We start from the raw sequence: 21,434 nt of genomic DNA on the forward strand, positions 1-21,434 counted from the left end.
AGCTCTGCTGGATGGATCAGTACCAGCAAGTCCCCTGAATATTGTACCGCCCGACTACATAACGAGCGGGAACGTATTGGCTGCTACAGCGGATCATATTCACAATCACCCAAAACTATCCTCACTACTAATGCGCACATAATTTGACATAGGCCAAAAACCAGTGATGCGCAAGCATGGAAGAAGAAATCGAATGTAGCCTACGATATCTTTTTTTTTATTGCATAGAAGACAGCTGAAATGTGTTTTTCAGAGTAGATTATCGCATCTAAACTTAACGCATTCATCCGCCCCCGTGTCCTTATGTGGGCGTGTTAAAGAGACGAGCAGTAATGGACAGAATGTCTTGAAGCCGATGTGTTGACGACAGGAAGACTGATGGAGGAACAGAGGTCGGGGTGTATTTCTTTGACAAATATAGCCCAGGTTTGAATACGATCCAAACGTCTTAAATACCACACACACACACACGCACACGCACACATACATACATACATACATACATACATACATACATATACACACACACACACACACACACACACACACACACACCCGCACACCCGCACACACCCGCACACGTGTTACGTGTTGATAACGGGGGAATCGATTCAGGTTGAACACGGTCACAGAAGCAGACGGGGGTCCCCTTATTTAGAGGCGGTGCTCCGTCACATCGTTAGATAACACTGAGGCGATTTCATTTCACTTGACCAGTCTCCGTCCGTGGTGCCGGTTACCCGACCAACTTGAGACGACAGACGCAGCAATGTTCTGCTAGAGTTCACTCAAACGCCAGGTGGCACAGACAGTCCTCTCCTGCCACACATACACCGAACAGAAGAGCCGAGAAAACAAAGCTCAACAGCGCCCCTCGGTGGAGGACCAAGAACTATCCCATCATGAAAGGCTAAATGTTACCTCCGCGTCGAGCAGCCACCAGCATGGGTCTGTTGGTGGTCGGCGTAAGTAACGCGCACCTCTTCTCCAGAAGTGTTAAACTACGGGTCAGGGCAGACATATACATAGAAACCGCATTGACTGCTTCGACCGTTTGCAGCGGTACGTCAACTCCGCCGCCATATTGGGGCTGGCAAGACTGGCATTTAATCCAATCAAGTAATTGGTAGAGCTGCGGTTATTCTGGATAAAACACTACGTGACATTTCAACAGATATCAATGAGCAGTCTTTATACAAATTTTGCATCCTATGTTACTCAAATTATAATTTATATAAATCCTTATATAACGACTAAACGACTCAATGAAATTGGTTGAGAAATGTCAAGTCTTTCCTGCTACATTTTCTGGGTTGTTTAGACAACTTGAGGTTTGAATAAAAGTTTATTTTTGTACATCACATCTTCACAAAATGAAGAGCCCTGATTGATTGCCTGGTCTCTAGAGACCAGCTGTGTGTGGTTACCTATATAGAGAGAGAACTCTGCGTGTTCAGACTGCATTGTGCGAAGGAAAAAGGAGCAGACGCGTGTTTTGAACTCAGAATCTCACTTTTTATTGGTCGACTTGATGAAAGACTACAAAAACGAATTCACAAAAAAAATCTCTTTCAAGTAATCAAATGTGTCGAGACCTTTGGGGGGGGGGGGGGGGGAAAGGGGGGCGGGGCAAGTCTGCAGGATCCGCTCGGAATCACCCGTCTGTGTGCTTGTTGGCCGCCACACACACACACAAACACACACACACGCGCTCACTGTGTGTCTGCTCAGGAATCCAGCACGCACCAACACACACAAATACACACACACACAAATACACACTCGCACAGAGACACACGCAACACACGCACGCTTTTCAGTCCTGATGGCGAAGAAATGGACTCGGTGGGTGGGGGGGGGGGCAGAGTGGTTTTTATCACTCACACAGCCCACGTGCACACACATAAACACAGACACTCACACATACACACAAACACACACTCGCACATACACACTGTTAAAATGATCGCAAGCAGACCGACACGTGTGGGCCCGTCAGGGTTACACACGTGTGTCTAGAGGGAGGAAAGGTTTACATGTTAAAGAGGTTAAAAACGGAAGAGGCACAGAGTGCCTGGGGTACAGGAGGAGGAGGAGAGGGAGAGGGGGCGGGGCTACAGGAAGAGGAGAGGGCGGGGCTTCTGGAGGAGGAGAGGGAGAGGAAAGATTTAGTAGATACTTTATTCATCCCCCTTTGGAGAAAGTCCCACCCTCATCAGATAAGAGGGCGGGACTACTGGAGGAGGAAAGGCAGAGAGGGCGGGACTACTGGTGGATGGGGAGGTGGAAAAGTAGAGAGGGCGGGACTACTGGAGGATGGGGAGGTAGAGAGGGCGGGACTACTGGAGGATGGGGAGGTAGAGAGGGTGGGACTACTGGAGGATGGGAGGTAGAGAGGGCGGGACTACTGGAGGATGGGGAGGTGGAAAGGTATAGGGCGGGACTACTGGAGGATGGGAGGTAGAGAGGGCAGGACTACTGGAGGATGGGGAGGTGGAAAGGTAAAGGGCGGGGCTACTGGAGGAGAAGGAGAGAGGGCGGGACTACTGGAGGAGGAGAGGTAGAGAGGGCGGGGCTACTGGGGTCATTTCTTGGCTTTGCGGGGCGGAGTCACGGGCCTTCCCGTGCCTGGGCCTCCGACTCCGTAGAACAACTTCTTATCGGCAGGCTTCAGAATCTACGAGAGAGAGAGAGAGAGAGAGAGAGAGAGAGAGAGAGAGAGAGAGAGAGAGAGAGAGAGAGAGAGAGAGAGAGAGAGAGAGAGAGAGAAGAGAGAGAGAGAGAGAGAGAGAGAGAGAGAGAGAGAGAGAGAGAGAGAGAGAGAGAGAGAGAGAGAGAGAGAGAGAGAGAGAGACATCAGTGATATGCAACTAACTGACACAGGAACATTGCTTTCTAGACACTCAACGCAGGTCCAACAACTAAAGAACGCTGGTCAGCGCCAGTTCGACACATTCGCCACCGAGAAGCTTCATCTGACAGCCCACAACCAACGGGTAACGGCCCGCCTGCCCAGGTTGTTGGGGTTTGTTCATAACTGAACCCAACTACGTTCCCAACATTTCTACTCTTAGCCCTTAAAATACACAAAACAATGATAAAAAATTAAAAAAAATCAACTCTGCACTGTCCAGTTGTATTTTTTTTAAAGATTTATTTTTGCATTTTGTCTGCTTTATTATAGAGAGAGATAGAGAGGAAGGTGTGGAAGACGGAGGGGAGGACATGCAGTAAATGACCCAGGCCGGATTCGATTCTGGGTCTCTGCGTTCAGGACTGTGCCTATATGGTACGCACTTTAGCCTAGTGCGTCACCGGGCGCCCCCAGTTGTATTTTTTAAGGAAACATGCTCTTGAGGCACTTTGAAGAATTCTTTGTAGCTCTGATATTGATTTATGCACGCTTTACGTAGTCTGCTAAACGACTCAATATAAATACACAAACAGCTACCCGCGGACAGTCTAACCGTTTCTATTTTACATAAAGAGGAGGTCAGACTCTCCCCCTTAGAGGAGGCAGTGGTGGGGGGGGGGGGGGGGGGGGGAAAGAGAGAGAGAGAGATGAGAGGAGAGAGGAGAGAGAGAGAGAGAGAGAGAGAGAGAGAGAGAGAGAGAGAGAGAGAGAGAGAGAGAGAGAGAGAGAGAGAGAGAGAGAGAGAGAGAGAGAGAGAGAGAGAGAGAGCTCACCTGGAAGGAGCACATGAGCGTCTCGTCTACGCTCATCATGGCTCCGGCGTTATCAAACTCGCCACAGTAGTTAGGAGCGGAGAACAGTGTCACCAGCTGTCTTTTAGCGAAGACTCATAGCCATCCTCCACCACCTGAGAGAGAGCGAGTCAGAGACATACAGGACTTACAGCTCCATCTGCCAGACGGTTGTCGGGTGTAGTCGGGTGTAGCGTAGTAGGATGCGTCGCTTCTTAGATGACGTGGTATGCTAAGGTGTGGCAGTGTGTCAAGTGGTGGTAGGGCGTAGAAGGGTGTGGTGCGCCAGGATGCAGTATATTAAGGGTGTAGTGTAGTAGGGTGTAGAGTGCTAGGTCGAAGTATATTAGGGCTTTGCGGGCTAGGGTGTAAAGAGGGCTAGGGTGTAGGATAGCAGGGTATAGCGTGATAGTATAGTGCGATGTAAGGTACTAGTATAGCATTGTGATAAGGGTTCAAAGGTCGACATGACACGCCACCAGGTGTGAGTGTGATTAGCCGCTACAAGCCGTTTTGGAAATCTGCCCCTTATGACATCACAGGTGGGCGTGTCCACCTAGATGCGTGCTGGATAGATCAGACTACCAGCCTGCCCAGTGGACTGTAGCAAACTCGCTCATCTATCCGGCACACATGCCCACCTGTGATGTTTATAAGGGGCAGATTTCCAAAAACGGCTTGCAACGGCTAATCACACTCACACCTGGTGGCATGTCATGGGACCTTTAAATCATGTGATCAAAAGTTCCGAAAGCATATAACAAGCACTTCTTAACCAATAATTCATGCATTCATGCATTTCCCATCATGGAGAAAAAAACACTGAAATGCTAGCTTGTAGGGGTGTAACAAAAAACGATTTGAATCGGAAAATCGATTTTGATTTAAAAGATACGAATCTTCTGAATCGAATCATTCCATTTTAAAAATTGATCGTTCCTGAATCGTATCGTACCCCATGTATCGAGATATGCATCGAATCGTCTTTTATTGGAGAGATGCACACCCCTAACAAATACACTTCTTCTCTAGTCTTTGATAAGTCTTTTTGAAGGAAATGCCACATTTACAAGTTAATTCATTTTGTGAAATGATTGTCTACTTCCAACAAGAAATCCATTGCATCATACCCTCTCGAATTGAGCCGTGCCACATCGAATCGAATCGAAATCCTTCTGAATCGAATCGTTCCATTTTAAAAATTGATCGTTCCTGAATCGTATCGTACCCCATGTATCGAGATACGCATCGAATCGTCTTTTATTGGAGAGATGCACACCCCTACTAGCTTGCCATGCGCAGCCCTCCTGCAGCAGGACCTACATACCTGGTGAGCGCGGCAGATGAGGTCCATGTCGTGTTTGTGGAGGAACTTTGTGACCACGTCGGCGCCGAAGGTGAAGGACACGCCGCGGTCGTTCTCCCCCCAGCCCAGCACGTCCTTGTCGGGGTCGGCCCAGAGCAGGTCACACAGCAGGCCCTGGTCGGGCACGTCGGTGGGCCTCATCACGCGCCTCACCTGCTCCATGGACTGGAGGTCTGGAGACAGGCCTTGGGGGCGGACGGGAGACAAGGTCTGGTACAACCGTCTGGCACAATCTGGTTCCTACAGCTACACCCTGGGGCATATATCTGGTTCGGTTTGCTTCCTACAGCCAAACCTGGACCTCAAAAGCTCTTTCATTTATGATATGCCGCTTTTCCACCGGACAGTATCAGCTCGACTCGCCACGACTTAACTCGCCACAACTCGGTTTGGTTCCAGGCACGTCGCGTTTCCATCTAAAAAAAAAGTACCTCTTCAACGTGGGCGGGTCATCACATAGTATGCATGCGCGAAACTGCAGTGACGTATTTATCCACGCGACACATAAAAACACAGGGCTGGCAAGGCTAAACAAAACAACAACAATGGAGGACTTGGAGGTGTTGGTGTGCTTGCTGTTCAGACTGTGGATTGTGGTGACACACAAAGCCAGAGAGGAGAATTTCCAAAATTCTAATCGCTATTGCGGACTGAACGCAGATGCTCGTGGTATTTAAAGATGCCGGCCGGGTGTCGGGTGTTCACGTTCGGACGTCGCGCTCATCATGACTCATCCAGTGGCGACACTCTCTCTGGCCCAGCAGCCTGTTTACGTCACACGGAAGTACCTACTCCGCTCGCTTGGAACCTCGACGGAGGTGGTACTAAAAAAAAGTACCCGGTACTTGTAGCAAAACTAAAACGCAAAAAAAGGCGGTCGAGGCGAGTCGAGCTGGTACTGTCGGTGGAAAAGCGGCAATAGTGAGTGAATTGTATTATTTGTCTCAATAAAAATGTATAAAAAAATGTAATGCATTAAATATAATAAAAACACAAAAAACGCCAAAACTGTTGCTAAATTTTGTGAAAGCAACAAATAATATTTAATTGAAACATCGTAGAATTGTCACCTAGTAATGTTTATTATGTTGAAAGTGTTTTCTTTAATAGTCAATATTGATTACATGTATTTCTACATCTACAATTCGATTGTATAAAGTAGGACTATCGTATTCCCTTATTATTATTATTATTATTAGCACTAGTAGCAGTAATGTTCTGTATGAATTGGGATATACATGGTGGGACCAGGTCCGCTGGCCTGTGACTGGTGGCCATACCTCCATGACAGCAGAAGATCTTCTCGTCCACGATTGCGGCCACTGGGAGGCAGTTGAAGCAGTCTGTGAAGGTCTTCCACAGCTTGATGTTGTAGCGCCTCTTGCCTGTAGAAGTACCACATTACACACGTTAGGATAGGGCTGCTCAATTATGGAAAAATTATGAAAAAAATCATAATCACGATTATTTTGGTCAATATTGAAATCTTGAGTTTGAAAACATGATGCATTTATTCATAATTTCTCTCCAAAAAAAAAAAAACATTTTAAATGAGAACTTAGAAATTTCCCCTTAAAAAAAAATACACAAAATGGTCAAATAGAAAATAAAGTACAGATATGAATCTAGCTGTTCTGCAATTTCTATATATATATATATATAAAAAATTGTTTCAACTCTATTATATTAGTTTGGTGATTGTTTCACTCTGAAATGGAAATCGCGATCAAAATTAGATTAATCGCCCAGCCCTACATTAGGATCCACTTAAGACCACAGCCAGGATTCATCTCAAGTTGTCCTAAAACCTGTTAAGACCGTTAAGTTCTGTTAGACCGGGGCTTCCCAATCTTTTGGGGGCATGGCCACATTTTTCTTAGGTCCAATCCCTGTGACTCAAACCTGCACCTGGTTCCCCACACATCAATTGAACCCCCTCTGCATCTACCCGTAGTCTTAGCTTTCACATCAAATGCATGCACACCCCATCATACCAAGCTGGTGGTAATATTTTAGGCTGTACCTTACAAAATCCTTAATATCCCATAACTTGTCAATCAGGGTTCCAGCACACAGCGTGCGAATATCAGTTCATATTTCAGGCGCGACCCATTAAGAAGTAGGACCATAATGTTATCAATCACATTATAATGTAGCCATGCACACAGAGCACAAATGATGCAGGGCTGTGTTTTGGCTTGTGAAATACAGGAATGAGTGCATTTTGGACGTGAAAAATGTGGGTTTAATTCCTCTGTTCTCCAGAGGTCAGATCATAACAACTCTAGGCATAGGTTACACTTGCCTTTTTATCTTTTTGTGATCGGAACAGAATACACATGAACGGAACAGAGCGTATATATGAACCTTAAATTCAAACTTAAATTCAAAGATTTGTGATCTGATCTATTCATGCAAATTATTATCATGAATTTTCAGAGCCGAGTCCTACAGCCATAGTTAAGCAGAGTACAGCGGGTTGTGGCTAAAGTTAGTTTCATATTTAACAACAATTTTAAGGATAAGGGGAGTAGTTTTAGATACATAGCTAGCTATCTGATCGAATTGTGTCTGCACCACACTGAAACCCAATGGGACTGCGGCCCAGACCACTTCCAGGTGCAACCTGGCGTGCTCTACCACAAAGTGGAAAATTAACTCTGATTTAGGAGAGTCAATACTTGACAATTAATACGTCTTGGCGCATTGTGTGATTGAAAAGAGTAACCGAGTGTAACCGAGGCAATCGATCGAAACTTCAGGCTGTAATGAAGGCTTGGCTCTAGTCAGTTCTGAGTCATGTCCAGGTTACAAGGTACAACCAACGCAGGGTGCGGCTATCGGGGCACGGCTGATACACTCTGCTGACGTCTCTTTAACATTGTTGTTGTGGTGACAGTTACCAGGGGGATGCTAGTCAGACTGCAGGGTATGCAGCTTTGAAAGATATTTTGCCTACAGGAAGCTGTACATCAGTGGAAGCACTGCTTTAAGTGCTGTGTGCTAGTATGTACAACTGAGCTAGGCCCTGAAGAACATGCAACCCCTGCCAGCAGGACTGGTCTGGACAGAATGATCTGGAATGCTATCCAGCCACTCAAGGAACATGTAGGGATCTGCCACATTTTGGACTGATGCCCGGTAACGCAGGGTGATGGGGGCTAGCCTATCGTCCAGATCAGTCGACACGGTTTTTATGAGCTGATAATGTTAACACTTTGCAGACTGCAACTTACACATCGCTAAAGTATTGTTTAATTGTTAATCTGATGACCTGTACAACAACAACACAAACAGCAGCAGTTTCTGGGCAGGACCTTTAAAGCTGAGGTATGTTCCAGCGTATTAACTGGGATTAATCACCGCTAATCGGGCATTCCTAACGACCACCTCCTGTCTCTACTAGATGGACTTTGAGCTCGATTGTCGCTCGCGGTTCTGTTTCTAGATGGACTCTGGAATCACACTTCTGTCCTTCAAGTACGCAAAGCTCCACGACTCACGAGACTGTACACGCCTATTTTTCTGTAGATCATCTATGCATTCTCAAAAACATTGGCTTCCTGTTGACACGTGACCCTGTGATTTTGCATTTGTGTCTATTTTTTTGCGTTGTTGTGGGTGCAGCGAGAGAGACTCACACTCGTCGTAGAAGCCATAGATTCTGTTGATGGAGGCACACTCGTGGTTGCCCCTGAGCAGGAAGAAGTTCTCAGGATACTTGACCTTGTAGGCCAGCAGCAGGCAGATGGTCTCCAGGGACTGCTTCCCCCTGTCTACGTAGTCGCCCAGGAACAGGTAGTTGCTCTCCGGAGGAAAGCCCCCGTACTCGAAGAGCCGAAGCAGGTCGTAGTACTGCCCGTGGACGTCACCTGTCGAGGGGAGAGGTGTGATGAGATGGAGGACAGGTAGCCATGTTGCGTTGCCTCTGAAAGTCATGGGCTTTTTAGTACTACAGCTTATCGGCATCAGTCCTTCTGTTTTAGATCATAGGGGTATTCATGAGAGGTGGGGTCGGACAAGTTGCTAGTATATGCTAGTTAGACCAGATTACCAGGAGATTATGTTTTCCTATACGATATTTTGATAATTAGTGTAGTGTTCACGTGAGAGGGAAATTGTTAGCAAGGGTTCAAAGGATAGGGTGTGTTTTTGAATGCAGACGGACTCCTAGAGGAACCATGAAGAGGCAGCTCTGGACAAGCAGGGGTGTGTCTACTCCTGGCAAGTGATGCCAAATACCATTTAATATGAAAACATCAGACAGCTGCACCTAAAAACACGTCCTGGGAATGCTTGACATTGGGGGAGGGGGGGGGGGGAGTGATACAGGGAAGAGAGGCAACAACATTCTGATCTTCACCCTCGTCACCTCTGTAGAAAACATTGTTAACCTGACGGCCCCTGACATGGAAGGGCATTGGGGGAAAAACCATCTCGGAAAATACGCCATAACACAAATGGACCATGTATAAAATGTATGCTTTTACAATACCCACGTAAACATGGAAGAAATAACTGCGTTTAGACGGCCAAAATGAACCGGAAACAGGAAACGTTACTGTCATTAGACGGTCACAATGCACACTTCATCAACATGTAATGTGTTGAAAACCTAGTGCCTTTATAGTCAAAATGTAGCTGAGTCTAATCAAACAGCATATAAACTGAATTTGGCTTTTCAAAAAGGTCTAGCTTATACATGCATTTTCCTACGCCTATGTCTAATTTGAAATACTGTCAACTGGAATGCTCATTTAAACCTGTAATAAATGAACTGTCGTACCAATGCCTCTGGTCACATTGAAGTCGGCTATGCGGGAGTATTAGCCGATTGAGAATAAATAATTTACAAATAATTGCAGGAAAAACATTACTGCACCACCCATACATATGGACCGGTGAACTTGAGCACACTTGAGAAGCGCTTGGTCTACAGACCTTGTTTAAATGAACCTATGGCACACTACAGTCCAATTGATAATGTGGTTAGGCAGCTGATTTCTAAGGCACCAATATAATTTATGCAAGCGTTCATGGAAAGTGTAATATTCTGTATTCTTCTGGTGAAAGACAATGATGCAAGGAGCTTCTGCTATAGAGCTTTGTAAATGCAATAAAAATCCTAGTGTGTTGAAGGTAGGTAGGTGGGTCATTTATTGATACGTGGGAAAATTAAGAATAGGTTTATCAGCTACCACCATGATAAAAAAAATAATAATACCACCATATGAGATAACGATCAATTTAAAAAAAGCGAGGTAGTGCAATGCTCCTTCTGAGCTTTGCTTATTTTCCTTGTTTTTAAGCCTCTTTTATAAAGCCATCCCGGCATGCATTAGTGAACTATTATAAGGCAATAGTGTCCAAAGGATTGAAATAGTGTAGGCCTCAATCTCAGCATCACATGGTAGAGGCGGGGTTGGTATGTATACGAACCATCACCATTTCATGCATATAACCGACCGCTTCACACTCTCAAATATACGTAGATGTACATAATTACAGATGTAACAAATATATTTGCAAATATATGCAAAAAAGCTGCAGTATTTTTATCTGTGAATTTAGGCATGTATTTTTGCCATCTAAAACGTGACCATTTCTTTCGTGTACTCCTGGTATTTTCAACAGGTTTTGTACGTGGTCCATTTTGCCGTGTTAAAGGGTATTTTCTCAAGACGGTTTTGTCCCCCAGCGGCTTTCCATACCCAGAGGGTTCAGTGCGCACCTACGCCTCCATGGGGCATTCCCATCAGAGTCTGCCTAGAAAGCTTGTCATAATTGGCCGTAACTCTGAGCTCTGCCCTATCTAAGAAGGCCCCTAAAGACCCCTGGGCCTCACCACAAATCTTGAGGGGCGCCTCGAGCTCCAGCAGGATTGGCTGACTGAGGAAGATCTCCCGGGACTTGAGGCACAGGCCGCGGATCTCGTTCTCCGTCAGCTGAACATTCTTACCGGGTCTGGAGCCCTTCACTGGGAACACAACAATGTGGCGTCAGTGAACAACAGAACAGATCAACACTGTGTTTACAGCTGCCTGCAGGGTGGACATGTTCTATACAGACAGCACAATGACTTGGACTCATGTCTTATTCAAGACAAGAAAGAAGAGAAATTATAGAGCCAACCCAACAAATCCATTAATTTATGCATTATTGATTTGACCATTAACTATTATATAACCTTAAGTGTATTGTTTTTAATACGGAGGTCATACTTAGCTTTTTATTACTGGCATGTATTACCTGGCGAGACAACAGTATTTCCGGGAATAATAAAGTGCTATCTTATATTGATAACGTAGTACAGTTATAACAGCATGACATGAGTTAATCCATTACTGCATGAAACTCCCTGTGAAAAATGCAATTACTTCTATTGAAGAACTTATTCGATCCAACCCATTTTGATGAAGCCATTCATATTTGAATTATTTATTTGGTAGTTTACAATAATAAAAAGAGTGCATGCCAAAACGTTACTCTGCCTTTCATGTTATTGAAAAGCTATAAAATAAACACATGAAAATCATGATAATGCAAAGTAGTCCATTATAATTCCCTGCGTAATTTATAGTTAGAAAACTAAAAGCATCGGGGATCGAAGTTGAGTGACGCTGGTCAGCCGAAATACCATCAAAAATCGAAATTAAACTGCAAACACAGATGCTCTTACCTTCCAGGAGGCGTTGTATGATGGAATCGATGTTGAGTTTGTCGGCCTCGGCCATACTATCCCCTCTAGTTCAATAAAATATAATAAACTCCTTAGTTTGGTGTAGTTTGGAGTGAATCTCTGCGATGGTACTGCCTTAGCCGAACTTAGCCCCCTGCTAACCTTGGGCCAGACCGGGAATATAACCTCTGAAACTAGATTCAGCCGTCGAAAAGGTTGACATACGTGTTTAAATACAACGCGACGAGCCCGCATTAGTCGACTATTTCATTGCATTGGTGGTTTATGTCTGGATATTAGTTGAATACGAGCCAGCCTCGACAGCAGTTAGCTTAGCTTGAGGTTAGCCGAGAGGGAGGCGGAAGCGGAAGTGTGGAGAGAGAAAAAAAAAAAGTATTCCCGCCTTGGCGTTGGACGGTAATGTGTTCTGCCGTAGGGGAGCCACGTGGATTGGTTTAGGGAGGCGTCAGTCAAATTGTCACTATCGTAAACAAGGCGACAGTGTTAACAAAACAACCTTAAACACAACGTAAAGTCGTGGCGGTTTTGCTCTCCTATATAAGCCCATATAACAATGCACATCGAATATCCACCTGATTTCTCCTCGGAACACAAAATTTGTAATATAGATTTAATGCATCCAATTTAGTATGTAGGTCGTACGCAACTCACAAGAAGCGACGCCCCCGGAATTGACCATATATGGAACAACGTAATTTTTTTTTTAGGCTGGGCATGACGTAATGCACAGGCGACTTGCGCGATTCATGCCTCAAGTATAGAATCGGATTGAATGGTTAATAGAGACCAATATGGCACGATTGGAGATTAACACCGAGTCAAACTCGATGCTCTGAAAAATTAGTATGATCAGATAGCACTGCACAACGGCACCATCATGAAGTTGCTGCATAAAGATATTGAAAAAGATAATGCCGGGTGAGTTAGCATCGATGCTAGTCTGCCTAATGCACGCTACGTGCCACATGTGTAAACTCAGCGGCCAGTCACAGTTGAGTTGTTATATACCACTGGAGGCATTCGCAATAGAATAGATGAAACATATTTACCAGATATGTCAAGATCTTTTTTGGAAAACGGGTGTTGTCTCTCAACTCCTTACTCGTAAGCAGTTCATAGTTAGCACGGGCTGTTGTTGTCAAGCTTTGTCACAACACATACCGAAGATGACTTGTGAAAATTAGTAATTGGATAATTTAATTTGAATACAAATGTATAACAATGAACCAACTGACAAGTTGTAGTTTTCCATGAAATACAATTATTCACCCACTTTCTTCACGCTTATTACTGTGGTAGTGTCAAGAATTAGCCCCGAGAAACCCGGGGGTGGGACGCAGACTTCAGCCATCAAGTAACGGCACACCTAAATGCAGACCAATAAACACAAGCTGGTACTGATGTTGTTATCTGTGGTCCGTGTCCAGCCAGGTGACCCTGATGCCGGAGGAGGCGGAGGACATGTGGCACACCTACAACCTGCTGCAGGTGGGGGACAGCCTGCGTGCCTCCACCATCAGGTAACACGCTAGTAAAGACACAATGGATGTGTTAAGCACCTAACAATAATACTAACGTTACTATTTTGTCATTTAGCAGACACCATTATCCAAAGCAACTGGGGGTTGGGCTTATTGTTGTCGGTTTTATTCTTTTAAGTTGGAGGCTAAGGTTAGGGTTAGGGCAAGCCGGGGGTGTGTTGGTGTGAGGGCAGTCTCTTTGGGTTAGGGTTAGTAGTGTGTAGTAGTGTGGACCCTCAGCAGCATGTCCGCTGTGTTCCACCAGGAAGGTGCAGACCGAGACGTCGACGGGCAGCGTGGGCAGCTCCCGCGTCCGGATCATGCTCACCGTGTGTGTGGAGACCATCGACTTCGACTCCCAGGCCTGTCAGCTCCGAGTGAAGGGGACCAACCTGGAGGAGAACCAGTATGTCAAGGTCTGTCTGTCTGTCTAGCTGTCTGCCTAGCTGTTTACCTGTCGGTATGTCTGTCTAGCTGTCTGTCTATCCAGTTGTCTGTCTAACTGTCCCGTCTGTCTACCTATCTCTCTTGTCCGTCCATTTACGTCTGTGTGTCTCTAAAAGACAGTCTGTCTCTCCGTCTGCCTTCTACTTGTGTGTCTGCCTGTCCGTCTGGTTGATGATGATGGTGATGATGGTGATGGTGGGATGACATGGTTCTCTCTGTCCACCAGATGGGGGCATACCACACCATCGAGCTGGAGCTAAACAGGAAGTTCACTCTGGCTAAGAAGGTGTGGGACAGCGTGGTGCTGGACCGCATCGGTAAGGATGGGCCCTGGATAGCCTTTAGAGCATCTCTCCTCACATGGGGACCATTCTAACCTCAGCGTCCCTCCTCACCTGGTGGTCATCCTTAACTCAGCATCCCTCCGTAATACCTCAGCATCCATCCTATATGCCAAATTTTCCTAACCTCAGCATCCTTCCTTGTCACCTCAGCAAGAAGGAGTTCGAACCGACCACCCAGACACCATTTTGTATAGAGAGGTTATCGGCTATTTGGAAGAGTTCAGACTAAATAGGAGCCAATGACAAACATGATATGTGTGTACTCTATCGTTGCCTGACGAGGTGTGTGATAGGAATGCTATAAGTGTGTTGTGTCTAAAGAGTGAGTTGATAGGTGTGTAACAAGTGTGTTCTTTCTGTGTGTGTTGTCTCATACAGAGCAGGCGTGTGACGCAGCCCAGAAGGCGGACGTCGCGGCGGTGGTGATGCAGGAGGGGCTGGCTAACGTGGTCCTGGTGACCCCTGCCATGACCCTGCTACGGGCCAAGGTGGAGGTCACCATCCCCCGCAAGAGGAAGGGCAGCTGCACCCAGCACGAGAAGGTAGGCCACGCCCCCCCTTGCATTCATTCCGTCAGATCAACAGATCAGATCAATGGATCAGATAACACTCGCAATAAGTTTGGACTGTTTTTGTTATTGTGAATGCGTTTCTCCTCTCTCGGTCTCTTCTCTTCTATGCTAACCTGTCTATATGTTATGTCTATCTGTTGGTCTGTTTACCCGTCTGTCTGTCAGGCGCTGGAGCGGTTCTATGAGGCAGTAATGCAGGCGATCCTCCGTCACGTCAACTTTGACGGTCAGTCTGACATTTATACACCCGCCTCCTCATCCGTTCCCATGCTCTAATATCATGCTGGGTCATGTGATCAGAGCCTGTAGCCAAAAGATCTCACAATCTTTTCGATTGTGTAAATTGAGTTTGATTATGGATATTATAATTAATATGATATATTGTGTATGTTATGATGAATGTACCATTATCTTGTGGTGGGGATGTGTGTTAGTTGAGGATGAATAATATTATGGATGTATGATGAAATCAATGTTATCTTGCATATAGATATAATTCAATTATGAACATCATGATGAATGTCGTATCCTCCCATAGTGGTGAAGTGTGTGCTGGTGGCCAGCCCGGGCTTCGTGAAGGACCAGTTCATAAGCTACCTGTTCCGAGAGGCTGTGCGCCACGACAACAAGGTTCTGCTGGAGAACCGGGCCAAGTTCATGCTGGTCCACTCTTCCTCGGGTCACAAGTACTCGCTGAAAGGTAGGGACAGAACCAGAACCAGAACGTTGAACCAGCCTTGATGAGGCCTTAACCAGCCCCGTAGGTTCCGTGTTTCTGACTGTTCTGGTGTTGTTGTTTTGTAACAGAGATCCTGTCCGACCCGACCGTCACCAGTAGGCTCTCGGATACCAAGGTGAGTGGTTACCATGGTTACACACCGACACGTGACCACTGATCCCTGTCCCTAACACTAATTCACTTATCGTGTGTGTGTTTGTGTGTTTAAGGCTGCAGCGGAGGTCCGAGCGCTGGAAGAGTTCTACAAGATGCTGCAGCATGAGCCTGACAGAGCCTTCTATGGGTGAGAGGAGCTGGAACCATCTTACCCGTACCAGAGAACCCTCCTTATTTGAACCCCAACTAGTCTTCAAAACAAGCGAACAGAAAATAAGTGTGTGTGTGTGTGTGTGTGTGTGTGTGTGTGTGTGTGTGTGTGTGTGTGTGTGTGTGTGTGTGTGTGTGTGTGTGTGTGTGTGTGTGTGTGTGTGTGCTTGCGTGCAAGGTATATAGTATAATGTTCATAATGCCTAATTGTTTTTTGGGGTGTGTGCGTGTGCGTGCGCACAGCCTGGCTCATGTAGAGAAGGCGGCTGAAGCCCTGGCTGTGGACTCCCTGCTGATCAGTGATTTGCTCTTCAGGTACCCGCCCTCCTCCACAGCTCAGCCAATAGCGTCCCCTTATTAGCATGCCTCGCATCAAAGGTAACCGCTCACCACTGGTGTATGTATATCATGTATTTAATAACATTATTTGTATGTTGTAGGCACCAGGAGGTAGCTACCCGGAGTCGTTACGTCCGTCTGGTTGACAGCGTGAGGGACAACGGAGGAATGGTCAGGTAGGATCACTGAACACTTACAGAACATTCTGGTCGTGTGCCAGCATCCAAAATATTCCCGAACTTATCTCCTCACCTTTCTCCATCCAGGATATTTTCAAGTCTTCATGTGTCTGGAGAACGTAAGCATCTCTCCTCTTCTAGAGCATGAAACTCAGTAGAACCATAAAACAATAGCGATATGAGAACGGTAGAACCGTACAGACCAGGCCGCCAGCTGCTGATGGTTTTTTGGCTCCGCCCCACAGAGCTGACCCAGCTGAGTGGAGTGGCGGCCATCTTGAGGTTCCCCATCGCCGACCTATCGGAGCCCGAGGACGACAGCAGCTCAGACGACGACTAGCCCCGTGAGACGGGAACCCTGGCTAGAACCAACGCCTGCAGGGTTGGGACCTGCTGCTTGCTGTTCCAAGATCCATAAACACTTGAATGATTCAGTTTCAGTGGCCACGGTGAATGTGGCATTCTAGCCAATAGCCACAGCTTCTTTTGAAGCTGAAAGAACTACAACATATATTTTTTTCCTGTGATGGGACTGCATGAGGTGCATTATGGAAAGCTTATTTGGTTGAGGTGAGTGTTTTAATCTTTGAACATACCTCACAACTAACTAATGACATTAAAAAGTGCAAACAAGATTATTCCGCGAGTTGTTTTGTCACAAACAAGACGCGTGATAGGAAAATACATTTATTAGGCTGTGTTATAAATAATGTTATTATAGGCTTTTAAAAAACGCAGCATTTAATTTAACCTAGTATCAAGTTTCTCCAGGAGGTGTTAAGCATGGTGTTTGAGTTCCACAGTTAAAACACTGCAGCTTCCTGTGTACAAACATCCCATACATACTCATACTTAATAAGCTTATGAATTAGACCAGCATCGACAGCTAGAACTAAAGTGCATTAAAGCCTGAGCTTGTCTCTTGAAGCCTCTACAAACCTTCCCCTGCAGGCAGGCAGCCCGCGATACTGCAGAGTTTACAATACAGTTCATGTTTAACTCTTTAGAATTACTTAGAACATCGGCAATAAAGGTGGAATTTCCAAACCTATCCTCTATATATACTTGAGATCATCTGATACATCTTGGCCAGCTGGCCGATATCTGCACCTCTACATCTCGCCGCCGTCAGGGCTCCTACAACTCTAGGACCTTGCGAGCGCACGCTCACGCGGTCGAGTCCCCCCCCCCCCCCCCCCCGCTCACTCCAGAGGACACTCAAAGCTCCTGATCCAGTCCAGGTCTTCCAGCGTGCCCCAGTGCAGGTAGATGATGGAGCAGACTACCATCACGTGCATGATCTGGTGGCTGTTGCCCCAGTTGTCGAAGAGGCCCGGGCTCAGCCTCTCGGGCACCTGCACGATGTTGACCACTCCCCCCAGCACGGCCAGCGCGTCCATGGTGAAGAAGAGCCGCAGCGACCGCGGGCTGCCCACGCCTTGGCCGTACATCCGAAACAGGAAGAGGCCGAAGCGGAACACCCCCTGCCACACGAAGGCCCGCAGCCGCAGCACGTTGGTGCGAGCGGTGGTGGCGCAGTAGATGCCGTAGGCCGACAGGAGGATGTAGATGAGCAGCGCTAGCTGGCGCACGCCCGGGTAACACAGTAAGGTGATGTGGATGATGGGTAATGCACCTGGTGGCACAAGGGACAGCCAATCAGCCGACAGCACACCGATACAGGAGGGTTTAGTAGGAGGTGACCGTAAAGAGGCCTAGTTGATTAGGTTATCATTATTATGGATTACTTTTCAAGTATTTCCATTGCATCATTCAATTATTATGAAGTCATGTTTGCTCTTGACCCGACCTTTACTTTCAACACGGCAACACGATAACTAACGGTAATACCACAACTTAACCTTAACCATCTCTTTACCTATTACCTGAACTAAGCCTTCTCTGACCCAATACCTACACCTCACCTTCTCTGACCATAAACCTGACCTTCCTCTAACCCAATACTGAAATATCACCATCTCTAGCCTATTACTGCAACTTCTCTGACCCAATACCTAAACCTTACATCCTCTAACCCAATACTTAAACTTGACCATCTCTAACCTAATAAAACAACTGAGCCATCTCTAAGCTATGACCTATACTGAACCATCTCTAGACTCGGCACTCTCTAACCTAATACCTACACAGAACCATATCCAACCTAACACCTCAACTAAACCCTCTCCAACTCAATACCTCTACTGGACCATATCTTCCCTGTTACCTAAGCTGAAACATTACAAAGATGTCATCTTCCTCCATCAGTGTGTGATCCATCCCGGTAACCCCTCCCCCCCAGGATCTCCTCTTAACCAGGGACCTACCCAGGGTGTTGACCAGGCAGACCCCGAACATGTCGAGGGACAGCAGGTTGTCGTAGACCCCCTCTCCCCCGACGTGGTTCATGAAGAGGTGGTACAGCACGGAGCCCACGGTGGGCGAGAGACAGGCCAGGTAGTGGACCACGCAGATCCACACACTATCCACCTCCCCCCAAGGGATGCTGAGGGGGAGCAGCACCAGGAACAGGAAGAAGGGGATGCCTGATGAGAGGAGGAGGAGAGAAGCGTGTTGACAGATAAAAGGGAGACAGTGAGGAGGAGGAGGAGAAAAAAATAGTTTTGGAGAGGGAAAGGTGAGGATTAGGATTAGGAATAAAGAGAAAGGCAGAAGGCGACATATTAGAATACACCGGCTGTGCAGTCTGATAGCTCAGTATCTAAAGCGAACATGCTGACATTCGATTGTTAGGTAAAAATAGGACCAATAAGTGAATAGATAGAATGGACGATTAATCCCAGAACATGAAATGTTGTGATTTTTGGCATGCCTTATGTTCTTTATTTAACCAAAATGACCGGGCAACGAAACTGTTGATTGTGAGACTCCTCCTTCCTGACCTTAATGATAAAAATGGAGCTAACAGAGGTGGGTTCTGGTTGATTGTAACCCCCGGCAGGACGGCGTCTCTACGGCCGGAAGCCTTTCTCCAGGTCCCTCACGCGTCTTCTCAGGCTAATCCCATTGCTAAGAGCATTAGATGTAATGAAGTTAGCATGCAGGACAGGAGTAGCCTGTCTGGAGAACACACCACAGGGCGATTCCCTAGGGTTCACACCTCACCATACTCAACCAAGGTACCACTTTGTAGGATGAGCACAAGCCACAACAACATTCATTATTATAATTCTTCAGTATTAATCGTCACTATAATCATCCCCCTTTTCTATGCAGGGGGAGGGAGGGACAGGAAGGGGATCAGACTTTGAGTGTCTTGTGTGTATATGGTCGTGTCGTCTGTCTTCTATTCTAGCAGCTGCCCTGCAGATAACCTGTACAGTTCATCATCAACGCTACAGCTGCCTTCTAAAGGAGTGTCAGGCGCCGGCGTATTTTCTGGCCTGGCATTCCAAGGAGAGATAAGAGTTAATCCCCTCCCTCCTTGCATTCCTATTGGACATGATCCCTTCCTGCCTGCGTTCCTATTGGATAATTCGGGTGAAGGTGAGGGCAGCAGGCCTCCCGTGACCGTTTGTCATGACATCGCCTAAGTAGGAAACTAGGTAATTGCCACCTTAATGTGATGCCTGCTCACTTGCCAATAAGCACTTTCATTTTGATGTTCTGATAACTGGCTAATAGCCACCTTAATGCGGTGTCTGCTTATTGGATTAATACCACCTCAATGTGGTGTTCTGCTAGCTGGTTTAATACCAGCATAATGTGGTGTCTGCTTATTTGCTCATTACCACCTTAATGTGGTGTTTTGCTTACTAGGTAATTACAATTATAAGACGATGCCCTCTGGGCAGCGTTATTTCTTCATCCCCATGTTGGACTGAGGGCAGAACTCAGTGGTTCCCAACCTTTTTTTGGACCAAGGCCAAATTGATGTCTTATATTTTCCATTCCAACTATTTGCATCTGCTTCAACACACATCCTTTTAACCCAATCTACTAATCTAATCTGCCAGTAATACTAATGTCTCAGTATGTGCATCGCACCACAATAAGCGATCTGTACTAGTTCATTAAGTGATTAGTAGAAGTTTGCCGCACTTCCGATGACCCCCATATGTATATCAGACAACCCTGAGTGGGCTCCTGAACCAGAGGTTGGGAAACATTGCATCAACCTGTCAGACAGACTCACAATGCATGTGGATGTGAAAACATGCGTGTAGACAGACTAACCACTTGTGTTGTTTTTAGACCATGCATGTAGATATGAGAACGTGTCTGTAGATGTGAGAGGACTCCCAATGCATGTAGATGAGTAAGAGCATGTATGTAGACGTGAAGGACATGCTTGTGGACAGATTAACCATGTGTGCAGACATGAGACCATGCATGTAGATAGTGAGAGCAAATGTATAGATGTGAGGACTCGCCATGCATATAGAAGTCAGGACTCACTATGTGTGCAGATTTGAGAGAGCCCACTGTGTGTATATGTGTGAGGACTCACCATGTGTGTAGATACGACAGACCCCACAGTGTGTACATGTGTGAGGACTCACCATGTGTGTAGATACGACAGACCTCACAGTGTGTGTACATGTGTGAGGACTCACCATGTGTGTAGATACGACAGACCTCACAGTGTAGATGTGTGAGAACTCACCATGTGTGTAGATACGACAGACCCCACAGTGTGTGTAGACGTGCGAGGACTCACCATGCGTGTAGATGTTCCCCAGCTCGTTGTGCATGTAGAAGAGGCTGCGCAGACACTCGTGGGCGCTGGAGATGGGCCGGTAGCCCGTCAGGACGTACTTGTTGAACTGCAGGTGCTGGGGGGTCTTGGAGAAGTCCACCAGCCGAGGGCCGTGACACGTGACACCCATCACCCCGGCCTGCCTACAGCCGTCGCCCCTGACGACCCGCAACCGGTTGCCACCCTCAAGGTTACATCCTACGGGGGGACAGAAGAACGCACACACACCTTGAGAACAGGTGCGCTCAAGTCGCTGACCCGAGGCACTGGCCAAGTGGCCTGCTCCCTCCTGGGCCAATCAGCAACGGCATGCTTCCTCCTGGGCCAATTAGCCGCCAGTGCTTCTTACCGGGGATAAAGCTGCTCTAATCCAATGATGGGCCCCGCCTACAGCCCGGGATAGGAACACCCCCCCCCCCCCCCCCACACACACACACACACACACACACACACACGTAAATATTGTGATTATTAATTATAAATATAATATACAATAC

The 21,434-nt window shown here is 46.6% G+C and overlaps 3 protein-coding genes across 3 annotated transcripts; 1 reads left to right on the forward strand and 2 right to left on the reverse strand.

Annotated features, from left to right (window-relative positions):
• Positions 1–1,499: 1,499 nt before the first annotated feature.
• On the reverse strand, positions 1,500–12,107 carry LOC311366703 (serine/threonine-protein phosphatase PP1-gamma catalytic subunit B-like). The gene is given in 8 exon segments (XM_084485504.1): positions 1,500–2,677; positions 3,688–3,800; positions 3,803–3,821; positions 5,033–5,256; positions 6,352–6,456; positions 8,713–8,943; positions 10,917–11,048; positions 11,751–12,107. Coding segments are annotated over 8 exon segments (972 nt in total). The 5' UTR covers positions 11,806–12,107; the 3' UTR covers positions 1,500–2,584.
• A 383-nt stretch (positions 12,108–12,490) lies between these two features.
• Positions 12,491–17,089, forward strand: pelo (pelota mRNA surveillance and ribosome rescue factor). Its single transcript, XM_084485671.1, has 13 exons — positions 12,491–12,689; positions 13,199–13,291; positions 13,557–13,707; positions 13,965–14,055; positions 14,461–14,624; positions 14,820–14,880; positions 15,193–15,354; positions 15,462–15,508; positions 15,603–15,676; positions 15,943–16,014; positions 16,140–16,214; positions 16,305–16,336; positions 16,463–17,089. Exons 1-13 carry the CDS (start codon positions 12,649–12,651, stop codon positions 16,555–16,557), a joined length of 1,158 nt encoding a protein of 385 aa, XP_084341797.1. The 5' UTR covers positions 12,491–12,648; the 3' UTR covers positions 16,558–17,089.
• A 330-nt stretch (positions 17,090–17,419) lies between these two features.
• paqr4b (progestin and adipoQ receptor family member IVb) lies at positions 17,420–21,067 on the reverse strand (the record flags this gene model as incomplete). The annotated part of the gene is made up of 3 exons (XM_084485276.1): positions 17,420–17,853; positions 18,545–18,763; positions 20,899–21,067. The coding sequence occupies 3 exons, from the start codon at positions 21,065–21,067 to the stop codon at positions 17,420–17,422; spliced, it is 822 nt and encodes a 273-aa protein (XP_084341402.1).
• Between the last annotated feature and the right edge of the window lie 367 nt (positions 21,068–21,434).

This window comes from Micromesistius poutassou (assembly GCF_964030765.1).
Source record: "Micromesistius poutassou genome assembly, chromosome: 21".
Taxonomy (NCBI): domain Eukaryota; kingdom Metazoa; phylum Chordata; class Actinopteri; order Gadiformes; family Gadidae; genus Micromesistius; species Micromesistius poutassou.